Genomic DNA, 20366 nt, shown 5'->3' with positions numbered 1-20366 from the left:
TTGGTTGGAGATGCCTGCTCCAGGTTATACCTGTAGATCTTTGAACCGGTAAGTGCAATTGGATTGCAAGTTTACATGCAGAAACTGGTGCAGCAGCACTGATTTTTTAATGTTATTCCCCACTGCTTTGAGGACTATTGGGCTTTGATTTCCAGGTCTCTGGCAGTAAAAGGACACAGTATCAGTAATAACAGGTACAGTATTACCAGCCTCATTTACAGAGCCAATCACAATGATGGCCAGTGTGCTGCTATGAGTGTAGTGGTTACTGAACTACAATGGACTAGTTATCTAAAAACTCTAACAAAAGATCACTTAGACACCTCAGTGAAAGAAGCAGAAAAATCACAAAGGCTGCTTCGAGAGTTTCAAGAAATGAGCAGCGGAGAACAAGATAAAAGGACTCAAATATTCAGTGAGGCATGTGACCATGCCAATTTTGGGCTTCCCAGCATTCGAGGGTGAAGTTACACAAAATATGGTACAGCACTTGCTAGGTACTCCAGAACTCCCAAGACACCACAAAAGGGTGATCAACAATCACCAGGGCAGTCAACCTTCTAGGAGAAATAACAGAAGGCTCAGTTAAAGGCAAATTGACATGTTAAGTACAGCAGAAGATTTCCCTGATATATCAAGTAAGAGGTAAATAAGATATAAGGACTGAGGTTAGAATATAAAGAAAAGGTATGTATGTTCACACAAAGTGGTACAGACTCTGCTTTCTGATAAGAGCACTGCAAAAGGCCTCACTCAAGGGGCCCACGTGACTGAACGACCCTGGCAAAGTTTTTATTTGAGCATACGAAAACATGATTCTTCACACATTCTGTACAATACCCAACACCTGTTTGTTGTTTTCAAACTTCTGTGACATTGCAAGACGGTTGGAGTACTCCCTTTCACCTAGGTGCTACTTGATGGGAGTATGAGGAAGCCATGGCTTTTGATGAGCTTTTCTTCAAGAGACTGATGTTGCCTCCCCCAAGGAGGAGTGTGACTCTGAAAAAGCTCCTGTTTGCAATGTTTTTGAAGTGGTCGTTTTCAGTATGGCATACGCGCATGTTTTCTTCTCTTTCCATACTGAACCATGGGGAACTCCTTACTTTTATCCATCTGTACCAACTTCAAAGTGTCTGCTTCTAATGTCATCTTGCGGTTCCTCTCATCGACATGCGACCCACAGAAGTAGGGACCATTAAAAGGAAGCTATAGCATCTTCTGCTAGGCCTGCGGTGAGAGAGAAATAAGTAATCTCATAAAGTGATCATGTCAACAGCAGGCACATCAGCATTGTTTCAGGTTGCACCAATGATACTGTCAGAGGAAATTGTACCCTCCTTCATGCTCCTTGAAGTCCTCCCCTTTCTCTATAGGAAGGAATTCCATAAATGGAGGCAGAATGCCATAAGGATCGATCATAGTGATTTGAAAGAGCTGTGCAACTGGAAACCCTGATGCTATAAGGTGAAATCTGACTGGCATTATGTCTCAGTGACTCAAGCTGCCCATTCTCCTGCTCAGGGGATTAATGGATGTTGAGTTGAAGGAGCTTCACTTTTTTTTCTTAAATGCATCTTTATTGATCTTCAGATCGTTCAACAAAAAGTTGCAGTCATAGATAACAGTAGATTATAGGGACATAATATATATCACACCGTCACTGTACTTCTTGAACACAACTAAATAAATCAAAAGCAAAGTCAATACCAGTAGTGTGTGGGCCAGATCTTCATCTCCTCCTTTTTCATACATTATTATTCCCAATTGTTTCAATTGGTCAACGAGCACTATTGTGGAAAAAGCTGCATTTACAAAGAAGGACAGGAGGAAACATTAAAATCTAGTTTGGCATTTACCATGATTAAAACTAGAGACAATGCTTTAGGTTAAATGCTGTTCTCAACAGAGTTAATAACTATAAAAAACTGCAGGTGATTAAATCGGATCTGTGCAAAGGCAGTACAATTTTGCAGCTCAGTTATGGTAGTGAAGCTGGTACTGGCTTTGCATGTTGTGTTGCATATTGTCACTTTGCTTCACGTTGGTTATCAGCAGGTGCCTGTGCATTCACTTTCTACCAAGAGTAAGAACAATACTACAACATTATCACTTTGGCAAAAGAACACAAGATGGGAACACTCTGGTGGAGTATGTATCGGCTCTAAGAAATCTAGCTGCGAGTTGCCAATTTAGGTGGCTGGGTAATGAGAGAATCAGAGCTTTGGATGAACCCCCCTCTTAGTGAAATCTTGGCTGTAGCCAATCAAATAGAACATATGATGTTTCGTGTGAAAGAGATAAAAAAAGGTTCTGGAAACAAGGAATAAGTAAATGCCAAATAAGAAGTGGGAGAAGAAAAAAGGGATGGATAGTGGATTCAAGGGACAATGTTTTATTGAGGACAAATAAGGCACATGCCATTTTCGAAAGCATGCCCAGCAGTTAAAGCCATATGTAACAAATGTGGAAAGAAGGGTCGCTTGATGATATCTGCAGGAGTAACAAATATGTCAAAAGAAACAGCAAGGTAGTAGAGTAAATGTGTGATGAAACTGCCTTGCAGATGGATGGTAAAGACACAAGACACTCAATGGATTGGGTGAAGATAAATGGCACAAAGGTTGAGCTGATGTCCTCTTTGGACTATTATTGCTTTAGAAACCTTGCTGGGGTATGGAAGTCAGAAGATTAAAATGCAAGGTTGTTTTCATGGTGAGATACAGTATAAAGGGATGCATGATGTGGATAAACTATGTGTCTGTAAGAGGAGATAACATTGTTGGTTGGTCGGTATAAAAAGGATTTATCCTTAGCCCAAATACTGAAGCACTGGCTCAACTGCAAGTGAGTGAAGAAAAGTCTTGATCTGAAAAATAATTTCTCGAATTAGGTTGCTTAAAAATATATTCAAAAGAGAAAGCTCAGAAGAGCGGCTCTACCTATAGTTTCACATGTAAGAAAGCTAACACTCAGTTTGCAAGAGCCCGTCAGACAAGAGTTGGAGAAGTTGTGTAACGCTGAAGGGATAGAACCAGTAGAGGCTACAGAGTGACTTGCAGCCTGTGTTCCCTCAAAGGCAGAGGTTTTCAAACTTTTAATGCCGCATCTCCACATTGGAGAAAAAAATGATCATCTGCCCCCCTCAGATATTTTCACAATTATTATATTAAGTTGGCAATGGTTAAATATGTCTAGACTTATTTAAATATTGCAGTCAAGTTCTGTTACCTTTTTTTAAAATGCAATAAATATTTTTCTGCTTACAAAAAAACTCTTTTATCTACATAGTGCTTCTTTTGGCCAGAACCTGGTGCACCCCGCGGGATTACTTGAAGCCCTCCGATTTTTAATCTTCTGCTGTGCTAGCTGTTTGGAGCACAATTGAATCCCAAAATACTTGTCTAATTTTCACTGTTATTCATCCACTGATAACTGAAGTGTACCTATTCAAAGTGTGAAAGTACTTTGTGCGGATAGAAGCCAGCGCCTAGCAAAGCATCTTGAGAAACGTGTGCATAGCAACAGAGTCACACCCTTGTAGGCGATGAGGTGACAGCAAGCATCTCACTGCTTATTGAGAATAACGCAGCTTCCGCCTATTTCACTGTTGTCTTTCCTTCATAGGCTATTGTACAGAGGCAAACACAGCGGTCATTTTGTGGCCCAGTTTCCTTAAAAGATCTTAAACAGTACATTAAATGAGGGAACATGTATGTAGGTAACACATAAAAATGGACGACAGTTGCAAAAGGGTATGGAGTTACAACGGATGGTGTCAGAAGGGGCAGTTAAAGACGGCGAGCCAGAGAGCTGCCAGTACATATGTGTCATTTTTAAAAACTCGGCTTAGTGATAAGGGCTATAACAATAATATGGTTTTTGTGCAGCGTTTCATAACTCGCTTCAGAGGTCTCTAAGTGGTACACATAACTAGTATTACAATGAACCAATGAAATTATGTTCAATTTACCAACCCTGGAAGGGAGGATCGTGCAGTTCATCATGTTGTCTTTGAAAATGTGTCCTCTGCTCACCATATATATTAGCGATAAGTGTTTAACTCGCTGGGCCATACTACATAGTAAAGTTACTCTGACAATTTATTGAAGGCTTACTTTTTACAAAGGCTTGTGGTATCAAGTCCTCTGCTGTAGAAATCTGTGCATCCATCAAGACTCAAGGTGTATTACTGGTAAGATAGATAAGGTGGTTAACACACTTGCTTCAGGGATCTAAACTTTGAACTGTCTAAAATCACCTTAGGATGTTATTATGCCAAAATGGAGAGCATTTTGTTGACCAGTTTACATTGCTGGGAGGTAGCTCAGTGGGTTAATGCATTTCTTGCTGGGAACCTTGTGTAAATTGCAGGTTATAACAGAGGGAGGGTAAAATAATTCATGTATCTCTCGCAAATAGATCCCTGCAACCTGAAATTCTTAAGTTTGAATCCTTACATTTTAAAATGATTTACTGTATTTGTAAAGCTGATAAAACTGGTACCCTCTAAAAAGATTAATAATGAATGACCAAAGCAATTCAATTTGTATTGTGTCCTATATAAATGTTTAACATTACAAAAGAGGCCCAGCTAAAAGAACTACCACAGGATGGACAGGAAAAAAGATTTTCTGGTTAGAAAAAACCCTCACCCACCAGGGTTACCCTTGGTGGCATGCTTTATCATTGGGTTTCTTCCCGTTCCACTATGGAGCGGGGCATGCTACGACTTACGGAATACGTGGGAGCACTGATGTAGTCTCGTCAATGTGAATCACAGGAGGGATGGGAATGGTGGGGTCTAGGGTGAGTTAAAAATACCTGTTCCCTATTAATTCCAATGATTTAATAGATCTCTTGGAGGCGGTATGATTAAAAAGGGGCTGCGGAAGTGGGGGATGTAATGTACCTGACTTCCTAGTCTACGTGTTTTAGGACCAAGGTGGACTCCCTGGTGCCAGTTCTTGTTTGACTACCTCTAGTGAAAGCATAAATAATACATGCTCTGTGATATGGTGCAATTCACCTTACTAATGTGGTGCCATAAGATGATACCTATCGTTTATGGCGTCCGTCATTGATACCTGTGGAAATACAAGAGAGGCATAGTTATCATAGCCCCCATTTGTAATGGGCCGCTATATATGTTGTTTGTGGGTGTGGTGCCACCTATTTGCTAACTGCACCCCACTCGTGAATATCAGGACTGACAGACTAAAGTACTTTCTCACTCAACAGTACCAGACATACTACATTTAAAACTTTTAAACATGTAAACACGTGAAACACACCAAACAGCACACCCGTGGTGCATGCGTTTCCTACTTGGTAGTATTTGGATTCTCATATCATAGCTCCTCCTGTATAAATGATCATTATCAGTGTACTCACATCCACTGCATAATTTGTCAAATTTAATAATAAAAAAAGTGCACAGGCCTTACTTAGGCGGCCCACTGCAGCTTGCACCACATATTGCCCCTCCCAGCTCTGCCAATGGCAGTACCAACAAAGTTACTAATCATCACAGTCATAAAAGTGTGACAATTCAGCCTATTCCACATGCACAAAACTATAAGCATAGTTTGGGTGGAAGTCAATAGCTATTTTTATCTATATTGAATTAATAAACAACTGCTGATGTGCTCACCTTCAAATTAGACAAATAGCGCCACCATGTGGCAGACTGTTACAAGCCCTGGTGTTGACAATTAAGCACCGGAAACCACCAGCTGAAATTAAGCTTCCATTCATGCTTACAAAATGCACATACGTGTAGAGCTGAAGAAAGAAAACAGTCCATATCTAGCTTCATCCCTTAACTAACATGTGAAGTGACACAGAAGGAACTGTTATCTTTGTTTTGAGCTTCTGAGTCTGGTGATGCAGAGTGGCCTGATTTAGCTGGGCCACCTTTGATTTCAGACACCTCATTCCAGTCAGGGCACAGCTCAGACAAAACAAATGCTTTGAATGAGGCATATGGATGCAGATGGCCTTTCAGGTGAACTAGGAGCCTCCCAATACCCCAAGGCTTGACATGGCACAGCATGCATTGAATGGGCGTGAATGCCACTGAATGTGTCCTGGTGGACTTACACTGCACTGGGAAGCACTTGAAAAGATTCTCAGAGGGGCCCCTCATTTTTATGCTCCCTTTTGCCTTTTCCCATACAGAATAATATGATCCAGGTTAATCTGAAATAACTGAACTATATTTACTTGTAGAGTACAGCAGCTTCAATTAGCAGTGAATATCATTCCTTACAACCTACTTTCACCAAACATACTTTAAGCAGCGCCAGTGGAATTATGCATCAGGGAAGGACCAAATTATGAGGCAGGGTTAAAAAAGTATGCGGCAAGAAAAGCAAATTATGGGGCATAACGAGCCCATACCTTATGGAAGTATTACTGCATGCCATTGTCATTTTTTCACATGTTAAGACTGTCTAGGCAGAGGTTTCACTTCATTAGTACCAGTATAACATCCAAATAATACACTAACAAACAACTGAAAGATGACCAGTCAACCTTTGCATATAGCCTTCCACTAGGTGGTAACAAAGATCACTGTGATTTCAGTAACTTTTGATCGGTTGAGCTAGAACTATTTTTTGTTAAAATCTGCAGGTTATGCAGCAGATGATGGATTATGTGGCGAATGTGGCAAAGTCATAGGTATGCGAAAAACGTCACAGCTGCAGAATCAAATAATTCAAGTGCACTGACTTTAAGCAATGAGAATGAATTTGTGGGCTCTATTACAGTTAAGAGTTTTACATGAGAATGGCTAAATATTCCAGAGGGAATTTATTGTGGTAGGCATTAGGTGAAGATAGCTGTATCAAGGTCGCATATTACAAGAGTGAGATCTTTTGATAAGAACAATTTAGTAGGAAGTGAACATTTGTATTTCTAGCTTAACCATTTTAAAATACTTAATACATGTGTTCACCAAATGAGAATTATTTTAGAGCAATTTCTTTGTATTTAATTAAGAAATTTTGAGGCGAGCTGAACCCAATGCCCATGACAGTACCAAATTTCTACCTAGAGATTTCAGCATATCTCTTCCTGCATGTGACACAGTGTGGTACTGATGAGCATTAACTTTAATAAAATCCACTCTCATGACAATTCACCCTAACAAGTTCCCAGATTTTACAACAGGGTTACTGAAGAGAGACAGAAGTTGCAGAGGATATACTTGTCCATCCCCCAGTTATTCAGAGCTTGCACTGTAATACTAAATGAGCATTGGATTGTGTGATTCACAGCAAATTATGGCTCACTTTGACTCGCCTGGGGGTAGATGAAACAATAATGCACTTTATAATGGAATTATACTCTGGAAGTACAGCAAAGATAAGGTTTGGGGTGCATGGGGAATGCACCAGTGTGATGCTATTAATTGTGTTTGACCAATGACTTTGTGTTTCACCACTGTGCATATTAGTTGCTCAATGTTCACCAGTAGCACATTATGGGGGTCATTCTGAGTCTGGCGGGCGGCGGAGGCCGCCCGCCAGACTTCCCCCCTCCAAAATACCGCTCCGCGGTCGAAAGACCGCTGAGGGTATTTTGGCTTTTGCACTGGGCTGGCGGGCGACCGCCAAAAGGCCGCCCGCCAGCCCAGTGCAAAAGACCCTTCCAACGAGGACGCCGGCTCAGAATTGAGCCGGCGGAGTGGGAAGGTGCGACGGGTGCAGTGGCACCCGTCGCGTATTTCAGTGTCTGCAATGCAGACACTGAAATACAAAGTGGGGCCCTCTTACGGGGGCCCCACGACAACCCATACCGCCATCCTGTTCCTGGCAGGAGAACCGCCAGGAACAGGATGGCGGTATGGGCTGTCAGAATCCCCCATGGTGGCGCAGCAAGCTGCGCCGCCATGGGGTATTCCCAGGGCAGCGGAAAACCGGCGGGAGACCGCCGGTTTTCCACTTCTGACCGCGGCAAAACCGCTGCGGTCAGAATGCCCTGAGGGGCACCGCCAGCCTGTTGGCGGTGCTCCCGCCGACCCTGGCCCCGGCGGTAAGGAACCGCCGGGGTCAGAATCAGGCCCTATATGTTTTATTCAGTTCAGCTGCCTATTGGCTTTAACATGGAGTTAGCCATTACATTCTGTATTCAGTTTAGCCACCTGTTGGCTTTGACATGGCATTAGCCATTACATTTTGTATTCAGTTCAGCTGCCTATTGGCTTTGACATGGCATTAGCCATTACATTCTGTATTCAGTTTAGCTGCCTATTGGCTTTGACATGACATTAGACATTACATTTGATATTTAGATTAGCTCCCTATTGGCTTTAACATGGAGTTAGACATTTCAGTTGAGACATTACAGATGTCTGTATTCTTCCAAGCTGTGTTTTTCCACAAGATGGACCAAGCTGTTTTCTTCACACCAGACCTTAGCTGATAAGAGCACGTAGATTTTGTGTTTACCTCGCAATCCAGTCTGAGACCGGAATGGCTCAAGAGAACTGGCCATTCTCCAAGGTCGTTCAAGTCTCACACTGAGTTTGCTTTTAAGGATGACTCTGGGCTACAGTGAGTGGGATTCGAATCTGCTTGACTTCAGGCTGGAGCTAGACGTCAGTTGCCAGTCTCCCGTTTGGGTAGATAATCTCTTTCTCGCAGTTGACCGGAGTCATCAACTTGCAGACCCCAGAAAGATGAAGCTGAAAATATAGGCCCTGCCGCAAAGCCCATACGGTGATGAATTTGACTTTTATGCTTTGCTATGCTATAATCATATATATTTGCTGTGTACATTGCAACTGAGAAGTACTGTGATATATTTTGCTTTCATTGCTGCGACTACGTTGTGTGCTTGAAATCTACTAATTTCGTCTCTCAAGAACTTGTGGGTGGGGGAGAATTAACAACAATAAAGGTCTTCTTTGAACTCAGAAGTGCATTCCAGGGAGGTTCTGTAAGCTCCGATAGGAGATATGTAGGAAAGCAGAACAACCAGCTCTTTTGATATAAATCAAGGGGTACGACAAGGCTGTGTATGAGCGCCATTCCTTTTTTCATTATACATAAACAAACTTGAGTCATTGCTAGTTAATAAATGCAAGGATTTACCCCAAACTGGCCATCAACCGATACCAGCTCTTTTGTATGCCGCCGCCACCGTTCTTATGGCACAAACCCCACTAGCTTTGCAGCGTCTTCTGGCAGCGTCTTCTGGCAGCCTTTGCTAATCACATGGAAGAATTAGGGCTTAGAGTTAATTGATCTAAAACATATGGGAGGAAATGTGGCACTAAGACTACCAAGAACTGCTGCATCACAATAAAGGGGGAGAGAATAAATATTACATCAACAGTCTCGTACCTGGGAATTCTGTTTGATAACAAAGGCACTTGGTCCCAATGTATTAGCTCTAGAAAATTACAGTTCATTAAAACCAATATGGCTATAAAACACTTTTCTAAATGAGTAGTGAGTATTACCCCAAAAGACATGCTGACAATTTATAGTGCTAAATGTGCCTCTGATGCCATGCATGGGGATGGCCTATGGGGACATAAAAAGTGCAATGTTCTGCAGATAGCGGAAAATTATTTTTTAAAGTCACTTTTAAATGTTTGAAAATCCACTTCATCATTTGTGTGTCATTCAGAATTGGGGGTTACGCACATTGCAGATTTAATAAGGATACAACCAGTATTGTTATGGCATAAGGTTTGGTCTTCAGAGTACGCGAGCCTGAACAGAGCGATTTTAAAAGATTGTCTAATTTTAAATTATTCATTGCGAATTCCCTGGTTGGACTGTATTAAGAACTTTTTTATGGACATGGGTCACCCGGACTTCTACGCCGCACCAGACATAATGGAAACATTGAGCAGGAAAGATCTTATTATGGAATGCCTTACCCATCTGGCTGATTTAAGGTGGGCCATATAAGGGCAAATACCTAGTGTAATGAGGAATCAACTGATGCAGATGACGGACGGCATGGAACCATATCTACAGTATGTTCTGAACCCCAGGCACCGCTATGTCCTCATTCGCTTAAGACTAGAGACATTCCATCGCTTGGTTAGTTTACCTGTTATGAATGATTGGAGTACTGATTTGGAGAACTGTCCCTGCGACTCAGTCTCAATACAAAGCAAAATACATACAGTCTTATTTTGTAAATTTTATATTAGCCAGAGAAAGAAATGTTTAATACCGCTATTAAAATCTCTACAAATACGTCAGTGCCGCCCGGCTTATCTGTACCTACAAACTCTTCCATCTATTGAAATTTGCAATGGTATTGTACTCTATCTATGCTCAGTATTGAAAGCCAGAAAGGGTTTTTAGATAATACCGCAGGTATTTTATTTACAAGTTTTTTAATGTCTTATACTCCTTTTTTAACAGTTTTGCAAAATATAAATGGGAATATGTTTCCTTGTTTTATTATCACTAACTGATGTACGTCACCCACGGACTTTAACTCTTAATATAGTTATGTTAACTTTTTAATTGTTTGTATGTGCTTTTATGGTTGCTGATAACAACCGAATAAAGTATTTTTACATATACTAAATCAGCACTCCTAACCTCTTTAACCGCACACAGAATTAGCACTTTACTGACACTGAGGAACAAAACTATTTGTGATAGGTTTCTTAGAGAGTGTCTAGACTGTTGCAATAGTGACAAGGTATTATGTGCCAAGAAATCACCCAATCATTGACATAGATTGCCTACAGGACCATGGGAATAGGTGGCCATGGATATTTTGGGGCCAATTACAGGTGAACCCTGTGCATTTTTGTTTGAACTGACCTATTTTAAAGATGGCCTGAAGTGTAGTGGGTTAGCAACTTTAGTGCAAGGGGTGTCATAAACTTTCTAGGAGAGGTGTTTGGTACAGATAGTTTACCCACCTCTATTTTGACTGATAACGCAGTTTAACCCTGTTCAAATGCATTGCACATTTTCCTTAAAAAGAAAGGAATTGAGCATCGCTGGTGTGCTTTAGATCATCCTGAAACTAATGGCTCTGTAGAAAGGTTTAATAAGCCACTTAAGGAAGGCGTTCATCCACTTAGGAGAAACATGTGGCTGTTGAAGAATAAAATTACTAAAAGGACTGTGGCTTATAAACTAACTCCCCACCAAGTTACTGATGAACACCATTTTGAATTGTTCAAGGGCAGGAAACCTAATTCAAAATGAAGTCCTGGATGGATGAAATGGCAGATTAATAGGTGAGAGTGTTGATTTTTTTTCCTGTATTTTGCTTTTTTTTTGTTATGTTTGCTTTTTTTATTATTTATGTTAAGTTTTCCTCTCTATTTATTCCTTGCACTTACTGTAAGGTTTGATTTGCTGCTTTAGGAGAGGAAGATGAATGGTATCCTACACAGATGTTTGCTGTGCTGGCCCTAGCCGGCAGTCTTACTCTCAAACACACTGCTATGAGTATGTCATTTTAAAATGTGTTCTCTATTTATCATAAGCATGTGTCTGTTTGAATCAGAGGGCTGTTGGATTAGCTGTGGCTGAGCTGTTAGTTCAATAAATCATCTTCTTTCTATCACTTGGATTTGTGGACTGATTTGGGATTTATCTGATTTCACACTCATCCCGTATGCAATAAATTAAAGCCTGGCGAGTGAGCGGGAAAAAAAAGGAAAGTGGAAATCACCCCAGAAAAATCAGGACAAATAATTTCACTAAAAACTAAAAAGGCTGAAAAAGTTAACTGATGTGTGAAGATATCAAGGGAAACAAAGAAACGTGTGTTTTTGGCAAATTAACATTTCAGATTAAGAAAAGGATAAATTTATTGGGAATCATCCTCACTTTGTAACTGGCGGTCTGTTGGCCCTGATAGGAATGCGCGCTCTCCAAGATTCGTAAAGAGGACAGTGACAGTTTCCACTGTTTCATTGTGTTTGCATTAGCACATCATTTCCTGCTTTCTTTTTGTTTTTCTTTTAAAGTGGTAAACAGTTGCTGCATTTTCAGCCAGATGTACTTTTATGTTTCATTTTGCTGATTGGTTAAAGAAATAAAAACTGGATATGTTGCCTATTTAAGCAAGCCCTCTAAATATTTGTGTTACTATTTCAAAATAAGCTGTTAACAACAGAAGTGCTCCATATGACCATACATGCACGTAGATAATCTTTTATGAATATTATAGAGTATTCCATGGTGAGGAGTCTCTGCTACACCAATAACAGGCATTTGCAATGCAATAGGTCTCGCATTTGCTTGGGTTAGAGCTACTGGCATTGTGAATTCATAACTGCACTTTTCTTGCCACATAAATTGGTCAACCTTGCCTCATAATTTGGTCTTTTTCTGACACATAATTCCAGTGGTCCTACATATAACAAAAAATTTCCATTTACCTTCTTTTTCTATCTGCAGGAAAAAAGAAACTGTTGTCATTTAGCATCCTAATTTAAATCTGCCATACTAATTCATGCTAATTGCACTGCATCACAGCGTATTTAGTAACTTTTGATCCTTTTGAGCTAGAAATAAATCTTTTCAGTTACATTCTGCATATTATGCAGCAAATGATGGATTATGTGGCATATTCAAAATTATGCAGAAAATGTTAATTCTTGAAATTGCACATTGTTACCCAAGTGAATGTAGCTTATTTTATCTACCCCAGAGGGACGAAATGCTGAGTAGACCATCGAGATTCGAACTTGTGACTATGAAGTCAAATAAATACTCTGTCGCCAAACATTCCCGATTTAAGCAATGGGGAATACACACAGATGTAAACTTTCATCATGAGGCTATGCAACAGGACAGCTGCAGCCTTTCATGTGCAGTTGTGAAAAAAGTGAACCACTGACAGTCCTAAGCCCTGCCTTGATCGGTCTTAGCTTCGAGCTGAGGATGAGCTCCCTGGGCCTAAATGTCACTGTGAACTTTTCATGATTTTGCTTGATCTTGATGTCTGGGTTGCACCAGGGAGGCGAAGGGTAGAAGGAAGGAATTAGATTTTCTTTTGTTAATTTTTCGTCTTAAAAATTACTTTTGCTATTGTTCCTCTGCATATTTTAATCCCGAACATGTTTTACAAAAATATTCTTGAAATGAAGACTCATCTCAATGTTTATGCCCGTTCCCAAGTAATAACAACATTGCGGCAGCCTTGAGAACAGTACTGGAACAAAACAGAGCCAAGAGGAGCCTCACTTCAGGGTACAAATAAAACAAGGAGGGAGTGCAGATAAGGGAGCTTGTGAACCTTACAACACAAATAAACTCTCATATACAGATTTGAAGAAAAGACGTTGGCTGCAGTGTACACGTAGCAGAAAAATAAGATGTTAATGGGACACATATGGGATATTGGATGTTTTGTAAAGCTTTTTGTGAGATCGGATCCATACTTATATGTTACTACTCAATACAAAACAATAATTTGTGCTCTGCGCCGAAAAGTGCTTACACGCCTCGTCGGAGGTCATACACACTACAGAAAATAAATCACAATATTTTTATACCCACAAAATCACTCACAAGTGACGCTGTGTGCGTTTTGCAACGACTGCTGCTATTATTTGCGCTATTTTATTTATGTACCTCTGGTTGGGCCTAAATCATGCAGGTGAGCATGGCACGCCCTTATCTAAAATATGTCTTCATATCTGCAATAAATGCCAAACATGCCTGGCTAGTAAGCCCCACCCCTTCCTTTACCCCCTGCCTGCTCAGCTCCCCATTTCTACGGAATCTCTCGAGGTTCCCCCCCTCCCGTCCCAAGGAAACGCAACATTATGCTGAACCAAAACAAAACATTTTTAAAACAGGAAAACACATACAAAAACATTTTTTAAACTACAACAGCAAGCATTTGGTAATGACATTCCCTGTTCAAGCAATGTTCTATGATATAATCAGAACGCAATGTGCCTGCAGAAACTATAGATTAAAAATACTTGTGTTTTAAGTTAAGCTTTGGGAGAGGTCGCCGGGAAACAAAATGTGCGTTTTAAAAACAGAAAAATTTAATTTAGACTAGGGATGGTGTAATGAAGCTTATCGAGGTGGTGCAGGGAGTGAGACGTATCAGTGAATGTGGAGTAAAAACAATAATAGGAACACTAAGGCAAACGGCGTACTCGCAGCGAGGTAAGGGATCATCAGGACCGTGGGCCCTTACTCAGGTAAGTAATGTCAGATACAAAATGATAGAGAAGAGGGGCAGGCTGCAGACAAGATAAGAATTAATTCCCAGGATAAGCGCAGAGGGGCTGCCAATATAGAAGAACATGTGGACAATGCAAAGACTGAGAAGGTGCAAGGGCAGCAAGTTGAAAGATGTTGCCGCAGGCTGGTAGCTGATATGATGACATATTGCAGGCTCTCAGTGCTGCTTCACTCGAAGCTCAGGATGCAACTTCCCCATAAATAACAAAAGAGGCCACTGTTTTCTCCCTTGTGAAACCAGACACCTCTTATCTGCAACTGCCTTTGGCCCCCGTGGTGTCTGCTGAGGGGATGAGTGCACAGCTGCTGCCATGTTTGAGCCATTTTCATAAGTGTTCCTCCACAAAGCTGCCGTCGGCCTCTCATGAACCCCGCACTGTGTGCTGTCTGCGCGCACCGGAGTTGCTTGACGCCCGTCCGTTCCCTGGCCAAGGCTGGACAAGCGCATTAGCAACTGCATGCGCCAGGCATGGGCTACTGATGCCGGCCCCACCCCCGAAGCACGCATGATGGCAACATGCTAGAGACAGGCGTGAGCACACATCCTGTACATACCGAATGCCTGAGTCAGGGAGCGCCACAGGGATTCTGACGTAACAGCAAGGACCTGTCCAGCCCTATGCACTCTTAGCCCCACCTATAAAAGGGGGACAGGGGAGAACGGCAGCAGCACCGCTTGCCAAAGTTGAACAGCCCTGTTGTTAAGCTGAACAGTTTAAAGGAAGCGGGCGCACGCCTTTCTTTTATCAACATGGCACTCGCTTTACAGCTTCATAAAACATGAAGTGCAGAGGCTGCAAAAGGGGGCCTTGCTGATTAAAAAAAACAAGCATTTGGAATACAATGGTATCGTGTTTGCTCGAGTTAGAGTTCTTAGCATTGTAAATTACTGACTGGACTTTTCTTGCCACACAAACTGAAAATAACAAGAGAAAGAGAGCGAGGGTGAGCTGGCCCTGGAAAAAGCCCCCCTCTGCTGTTGGTTTATGTTTACAGAGGGGGCTGGTGGGGAGGAGGGACTGAAAACACACCCACAGTTTAAGACAAACAGGCAAATACTAAAAAAAAAAAGTCCCTTACAGAAGAGATAAACAGGACGGCGTAATTCTACAGTACTTTGTGCTGCTACCAAAGAGAAAAAGGCAGGACAAAGAGGCAGAACTGACCACTAGCAAGCAAGGATTTTTAAAGGACACTGGAACCAACAAATGAAATCACTTGAACCCACAGTATAAGTATACAATATGTGAAACGCTAACACTCGACCTGAAAAGAGGCAGAAAAAGAACTCTGATTGTTGCTGTGTCTTTCAAGGGTACAACCAAGGATAAGACCCTGAAGGATGCCTTGTTGCCTGAGCACTGCTCTAGAAGAGGATGAGCTGTCTGGCTAGGCGTGCATGTAGAATAACTGTCTTCACACCTGAAGGACAAGGCCCAGTAGGCTGAAGCCAGTATGGAGGTTTTCTTGACGAATTGCAGAGTTACAAGGACACTGTGTCAAGCTTACTAGAACTCAGAGACGTCTGCATAGCAAGAGAAACAAAGACCTCCAAGAGACATTCTGGGTCTGAAAGTGTGATGAGCCATCAATACTCCTGCTTGAACAGTAGCATCCCGGACCTTATGATTAACTGAATACCAATATTTCTAGCCATGGAGGGACACTTCTGTTTTCTCCTTTCAAACTAGATCTTAGGGCAGTATCACATTAGTAAAAGGGCGGGGTGGCCTTATTTTGGACACACTGGAATTATCATACTAACCATTTTTCTGGAAACACCTTGGTTCAAAACTGTGGCAGGACACCTAACTACAAACTCTACTTCCCTTTGTTTGGCTATAAAATGGCACAGCCGATGGGTGTTCGTTCCCCAACAAAAACACTTCACCAGCCTTTTTTGAGGTAACAGCCTTTAAAGTTTAGAACTTCTCTGGCACCCGCTCTGGATGCTAAGTCAAGTTCACCAAAATATTCTAATTAAGAACATTGAAACAAAGCAGTTTTACTTGTTAACTGGTCTCTCCTGGACTGTGCTTCAATTGACAATTCAAAAATATGGACTGTGAGAGAGTAGACCTTAAAGGTGCCTACAACTTTCCGAAGTTCCCAGAGAGTTTGCAGATGTGAGCACTAAGGCTCCTGAGGAAGGCTTTCCTTTTTTACAGTTCTGAAGGATACTTTAAACAGCATAAATGTTGTCGGTATTATTTTCGAAGAAAACACAGCATGATGTCATATTTAGCCTATTTTCCGACTATGGCGAAAAACAAATCAGACAACCTAGCGTATTAATGCAATCAACAACCTGTAGGGGAAATAGAACGCAAGGTCTGCCTTGGTACATGTTGCAGAGAAAAAGCTATGGAGAATGCATGCCAACACAAATGTCAATATAAGGCCCCAGGACTGCGGACTGGAAACCCTTGAACAGGAAAAAGACCAAACAATGTCTGAAGCCAATATAGCAACAACTGGAGTCTGCTGTTTTTGACTAATGTGAGGTAAAGGAATTCAGACCGCATACAGGCTCAAGACCTCCATCTGCTCCTCAAATCTTTGCACCTTTGTACTGCTCATATTGCTCCTGGAATCTGTTTGCTTGATTACCTCAGTAACATCTTACGCTTCTTTTGGACTGGAACATAAATGGTTTGTAAATAGTGGCTTCCAACAGCTGACAATTGGCAGTCTAGACCTTGTGAAATATATGAATGAATAATTTATTTGTAACATTTATACAGGACGACTAGGCTTCACAGTGTCAGACCGCTCAACACTTTCAAAGAAATAGAATAAATGTCTTCTTAAATTTCATACAAACACACAAACGAAATCAACTTCCACAAATAAGTTATTTTCCTATTCAGTAAAATCATGCACCCTTATCTCATTTCGGGATGTCGACTTTTGAATTATTATGCTATAAAGCAGCAAAGATAAAATACTTAAAATAAATAAGTTTAGTAAGGGAGCTAGATAAAAAGAGAATGCTGTGCGTGTTTGGAGGAATTCAGGCCTAGAAGGCCAACATCAGTTTTCCTAGTCCCGAAAAGTGCAGATTTCCTCAAGGGTCCTCCTCACATGTATAGGAGGCTACAAAGAGCAACCTGGCTGGATTTTATTGGAAATAACCCTTGTGCTGTCTTTGACTCTCATGTCTATCATTCTAAGAAGGCAATTGCGGGAGTTCTAGTTCCTGTTCCCTCATGGTTACTCAGCAGCATTTTGTGTGTAGGAGGACTGTGCCTAAACAAGCCTTCCACACAGACAAGCACAAACGGGAATGACATGCATTATGCAAGGATGTTCTGATCTGGAAGTGGATTTTCCTTTTTTCCTTCTACATGAGAAGTTTTAACTACACCGACTACAGAGTCAGATTCTGGCTGTGGCTCAACTAGAGGCATTAAAGGCAGCGACAGTGAAGAAAGTGTAGGAGCTTGAATGGGTGTTTTGGGGGCCTCCCCCACCATTGTTCTTGGTGGAGAGGATGCTGGTGGGGCCGTAGCTGCGAGAGATGTGAAAATGAATGTTGGTGCTTTCAGAACAACTGGCCGAGAACGGACAACTGGTGCCTCCGACTCTTCTTTATCCAAGTGCTTGTTCACATTAGTTTTTGTATGTATTTCAGCATGAATGCGTCCCCAAAGGGAATGCCTTTTCTTCTTCTGATCCCAGTTGATGGATTTCACCCTCTCTAAAAGATCATACTCCTCTTCGTTTTCACTGTCAGTGGGTTCATTTTCCAGTAGTAAAGGTTTCCTGCACAAGCTTCCTGTGTAGAATCTCCCTCTCTGTGAATCATTATCCCTGAGCTGGAGATGGCAAAGGTCTGTTCTTTGATGCTTTATGAGATTAGATAATCGACTGAAGCGTTTCTCACACACTTTGCAAGAGTAGGGTCTGGCTTGGACTCTCTGGTGCCCTACGAGACCTCTCTGAAAAGTATGTATACGGGAAAACCGTGTCTGTGCAAAAGCTTTCAAGTGCCTCTTGTAGGTCGTATCTCTAAGCTGGGCTGTATTTGGATGCCTTTCGAGGTTAAAGTCTTCAAACCTCTTAGCATGAATTCTTCTCTGATGCGTTCTAAGGTTTCCCTTCTGACTGAAACATCTTCCACACTGAGGGCAAGAAAATGGCCTTTCTCCAGTGTGCATTCTCCGATGTCGCAACAAAAAGGCCATCTGACTGAAGATCTTCCCACACTCAGTGCAGGAATAGGGCATCTTTTCTCTACAAATTCTCTGATGATTTAAAAAACTCACCTTCGTACTAAACCTACTGTGATCCATTGTGCTCGACATTGGCTTATCCACCATGTGGATTCGCTCATGTAAAACAAGATGACCCCGATGAGGAAAGCTCTTTCCACATTGTGCACAAGAAAATACTTTCTCTCCTGTGTGGAGTTTCTGATGTAACATAAGCTGTGTCTTTAAGGGAAAGCTCATTTCACACTCTGTGCAAGAAAATGATCTAGTAGCAGCATGAAGTCTACAATGTACAACGAGATGTGATTTTCGAGAGAAGCTCATTTGACACTCTGTACAAGAAAATGATCTTTCTCTAAAGTGGGTTCTCTGATGTAGCACAAGTAGTGATTTTCGAGGAAAGTTTCTTTCACAATGTGTGCAGGAAAAAGATCTGGTTACATTGTGGATTCGTCGATGTCCAGCAAGTAGTGCCTTTAGAGGAAAGCTCATTTCACATATTGTGCAAGAATACGATCTCTCTCTAGTGTGGGTTTTTAGATGTAACACAAGTTGTGCCTTGCGTTGGAAGGTCCTTTCACACTGTGTGCAAGTAAATGATGTTTCCGCATTGTGGATTCTTTGATGTACCACAAGAAGTCTCTTTCGTGGAAATGTCATTTTACACTCTGGACAAGAAAAGGTTCTCTCTACAGCGTGGACTTTCTGATGTATCATAAGGTGTGACTTTCGAGGAAAGACCATTTCACATTCTGTGCATGGAAATGAGCCTACTACCACATGGGTCCTCTGATGTAACACAAGATGTCCCTTGTGTGGAAAGGTCTTTTCACACTGTGTGCAGGAAAACAATTTCCGTTCTGTAAGTGCTGAAGTTGACACACTATTATCCTTTGTAGTATTGCTTTTCTCACGGTTGGTGCAAGCATCGGCATCATTCTCCTCCATATTTCAGGGTGTAGGTCCCCTCCGGAATAAAAAGAAAAACAAATCAAACTATTAAATGGCAACTCAAGATATAAAACAACTTTTCAGGAGAACATTATGAAGAAAACATACATTAAACTTTAATTACAGACTGGTACCGGTTTAAGAAGATTTCTATGACTACCGTTAGCTATATGTAAAAGGTGAAAACCTGATGCTGCCACAGAGCTTATAAGAAAGATAAGCCAACAGCCCCTGAATTCAGCTTTGTTGAATAAAAGAATTGTAAAAGTTATTCAAAGTACATTTTCCTCTAGTTGTAACAGGCTTCCATCTTCCTGCACACCACAATTAATTTTTCCAACTTTATTAATATTTGGTGAAGGAAGAGCCAATTTATGAAGGGAAAAAGCTCCTATCCTTTCTAGTATTTTGAAGTATCTATCATGTCACATAATTGAAACCAGAGGAAATGCATTCCATCGAAATCCACTTATACAAAGTTATCCAATTTGAGTTCATTTGTCAAAAGACACTGAGGATCCATTGGTCCACCACAAGAGCTGTGGTCCAGGCATAGGTGCCCACCTACCTGGCTCCCTATGCCCTGTTTCAGTTCACCAAACTCGCTACCGCTCAGCAAACCTTCCGTTTATAGAAACAAACTCCCAAAGGGGGAGTTTCTTTTTTCTATAAACAAAAACAATAAATGACCATGGCATGTAGGGATTTTTCTCCTTGGGTGTTGAGTAATTCTGCATTTTCCCTACCCTTATTACTGTAGGACAACCATCACTGTGATCTGGCGACTCCTTAGTGTAGAGCTGCCAGTCAGTTGCTTATTCCTAGGATGACCAGATTTTTTGATTCACAAACAGGGGCATTCGGCAAAAATAGAAGGCGGACTAACACTTCACATCAACCGAAGGGCACAATGACAACACTTAACATAGAAACACACACAACGACGCACTAAGGAAATAAATATAATGCAATTTTTAAAGCCAGTATCATGCCT

General features: G+C 41.4%; 1 protein-coding gene across 2 annotated transcripts in view; it reads right to left on the bottom strand.

Moving 5' to 3' along the window:
• Window positions 1-918: 918 nt before the first annotated feature.
• Window positions 919-20366, bottom strand: part of LOC138304313 (oocyte zinc finger protein XlCOF6-like) — a 132393-nt gene continuing 112945 nt past the window's right edge. The window contains exon 2 of one of the 2 annotated variants that reach the window (XR_011205548.1): window positions 919-1230. Coding sequence is in view for 1 of the 2 variants with exons in the window: in XM_069244265.1 (XP_069100366.1) it covers window positions 17504-19369 (1866 nt within the window). In the remaining variant the exon portion in view is untranslated. Of the gene's footprint in view, window positions 1231-11182; window positions 19389-20366 lie in introns of those variants that run through there. The other variant, XM_069244265.1, reaches the window with a different exon arrangement.

Source organism: Pleurodeles waltl, chromosome 7 (assembly GCF_031143425.1).
Source record: "Pleurodeles waltl isolate 20211129_DDA chromosome 7, aPleWal1.hap1.20221129, whole genome shotgun sequence".
NCBI lineage: Eukaryota > Metazoa > Chordata > Amphibia > Caudata > Salamandridae > Pleurodeles > Pleurodeles waltl.
The sequence above is the reverse complement of the archived record's forward strand: the minus strand, read 5'-3'. Positions and strand labels throughout refer to the sequence as shown.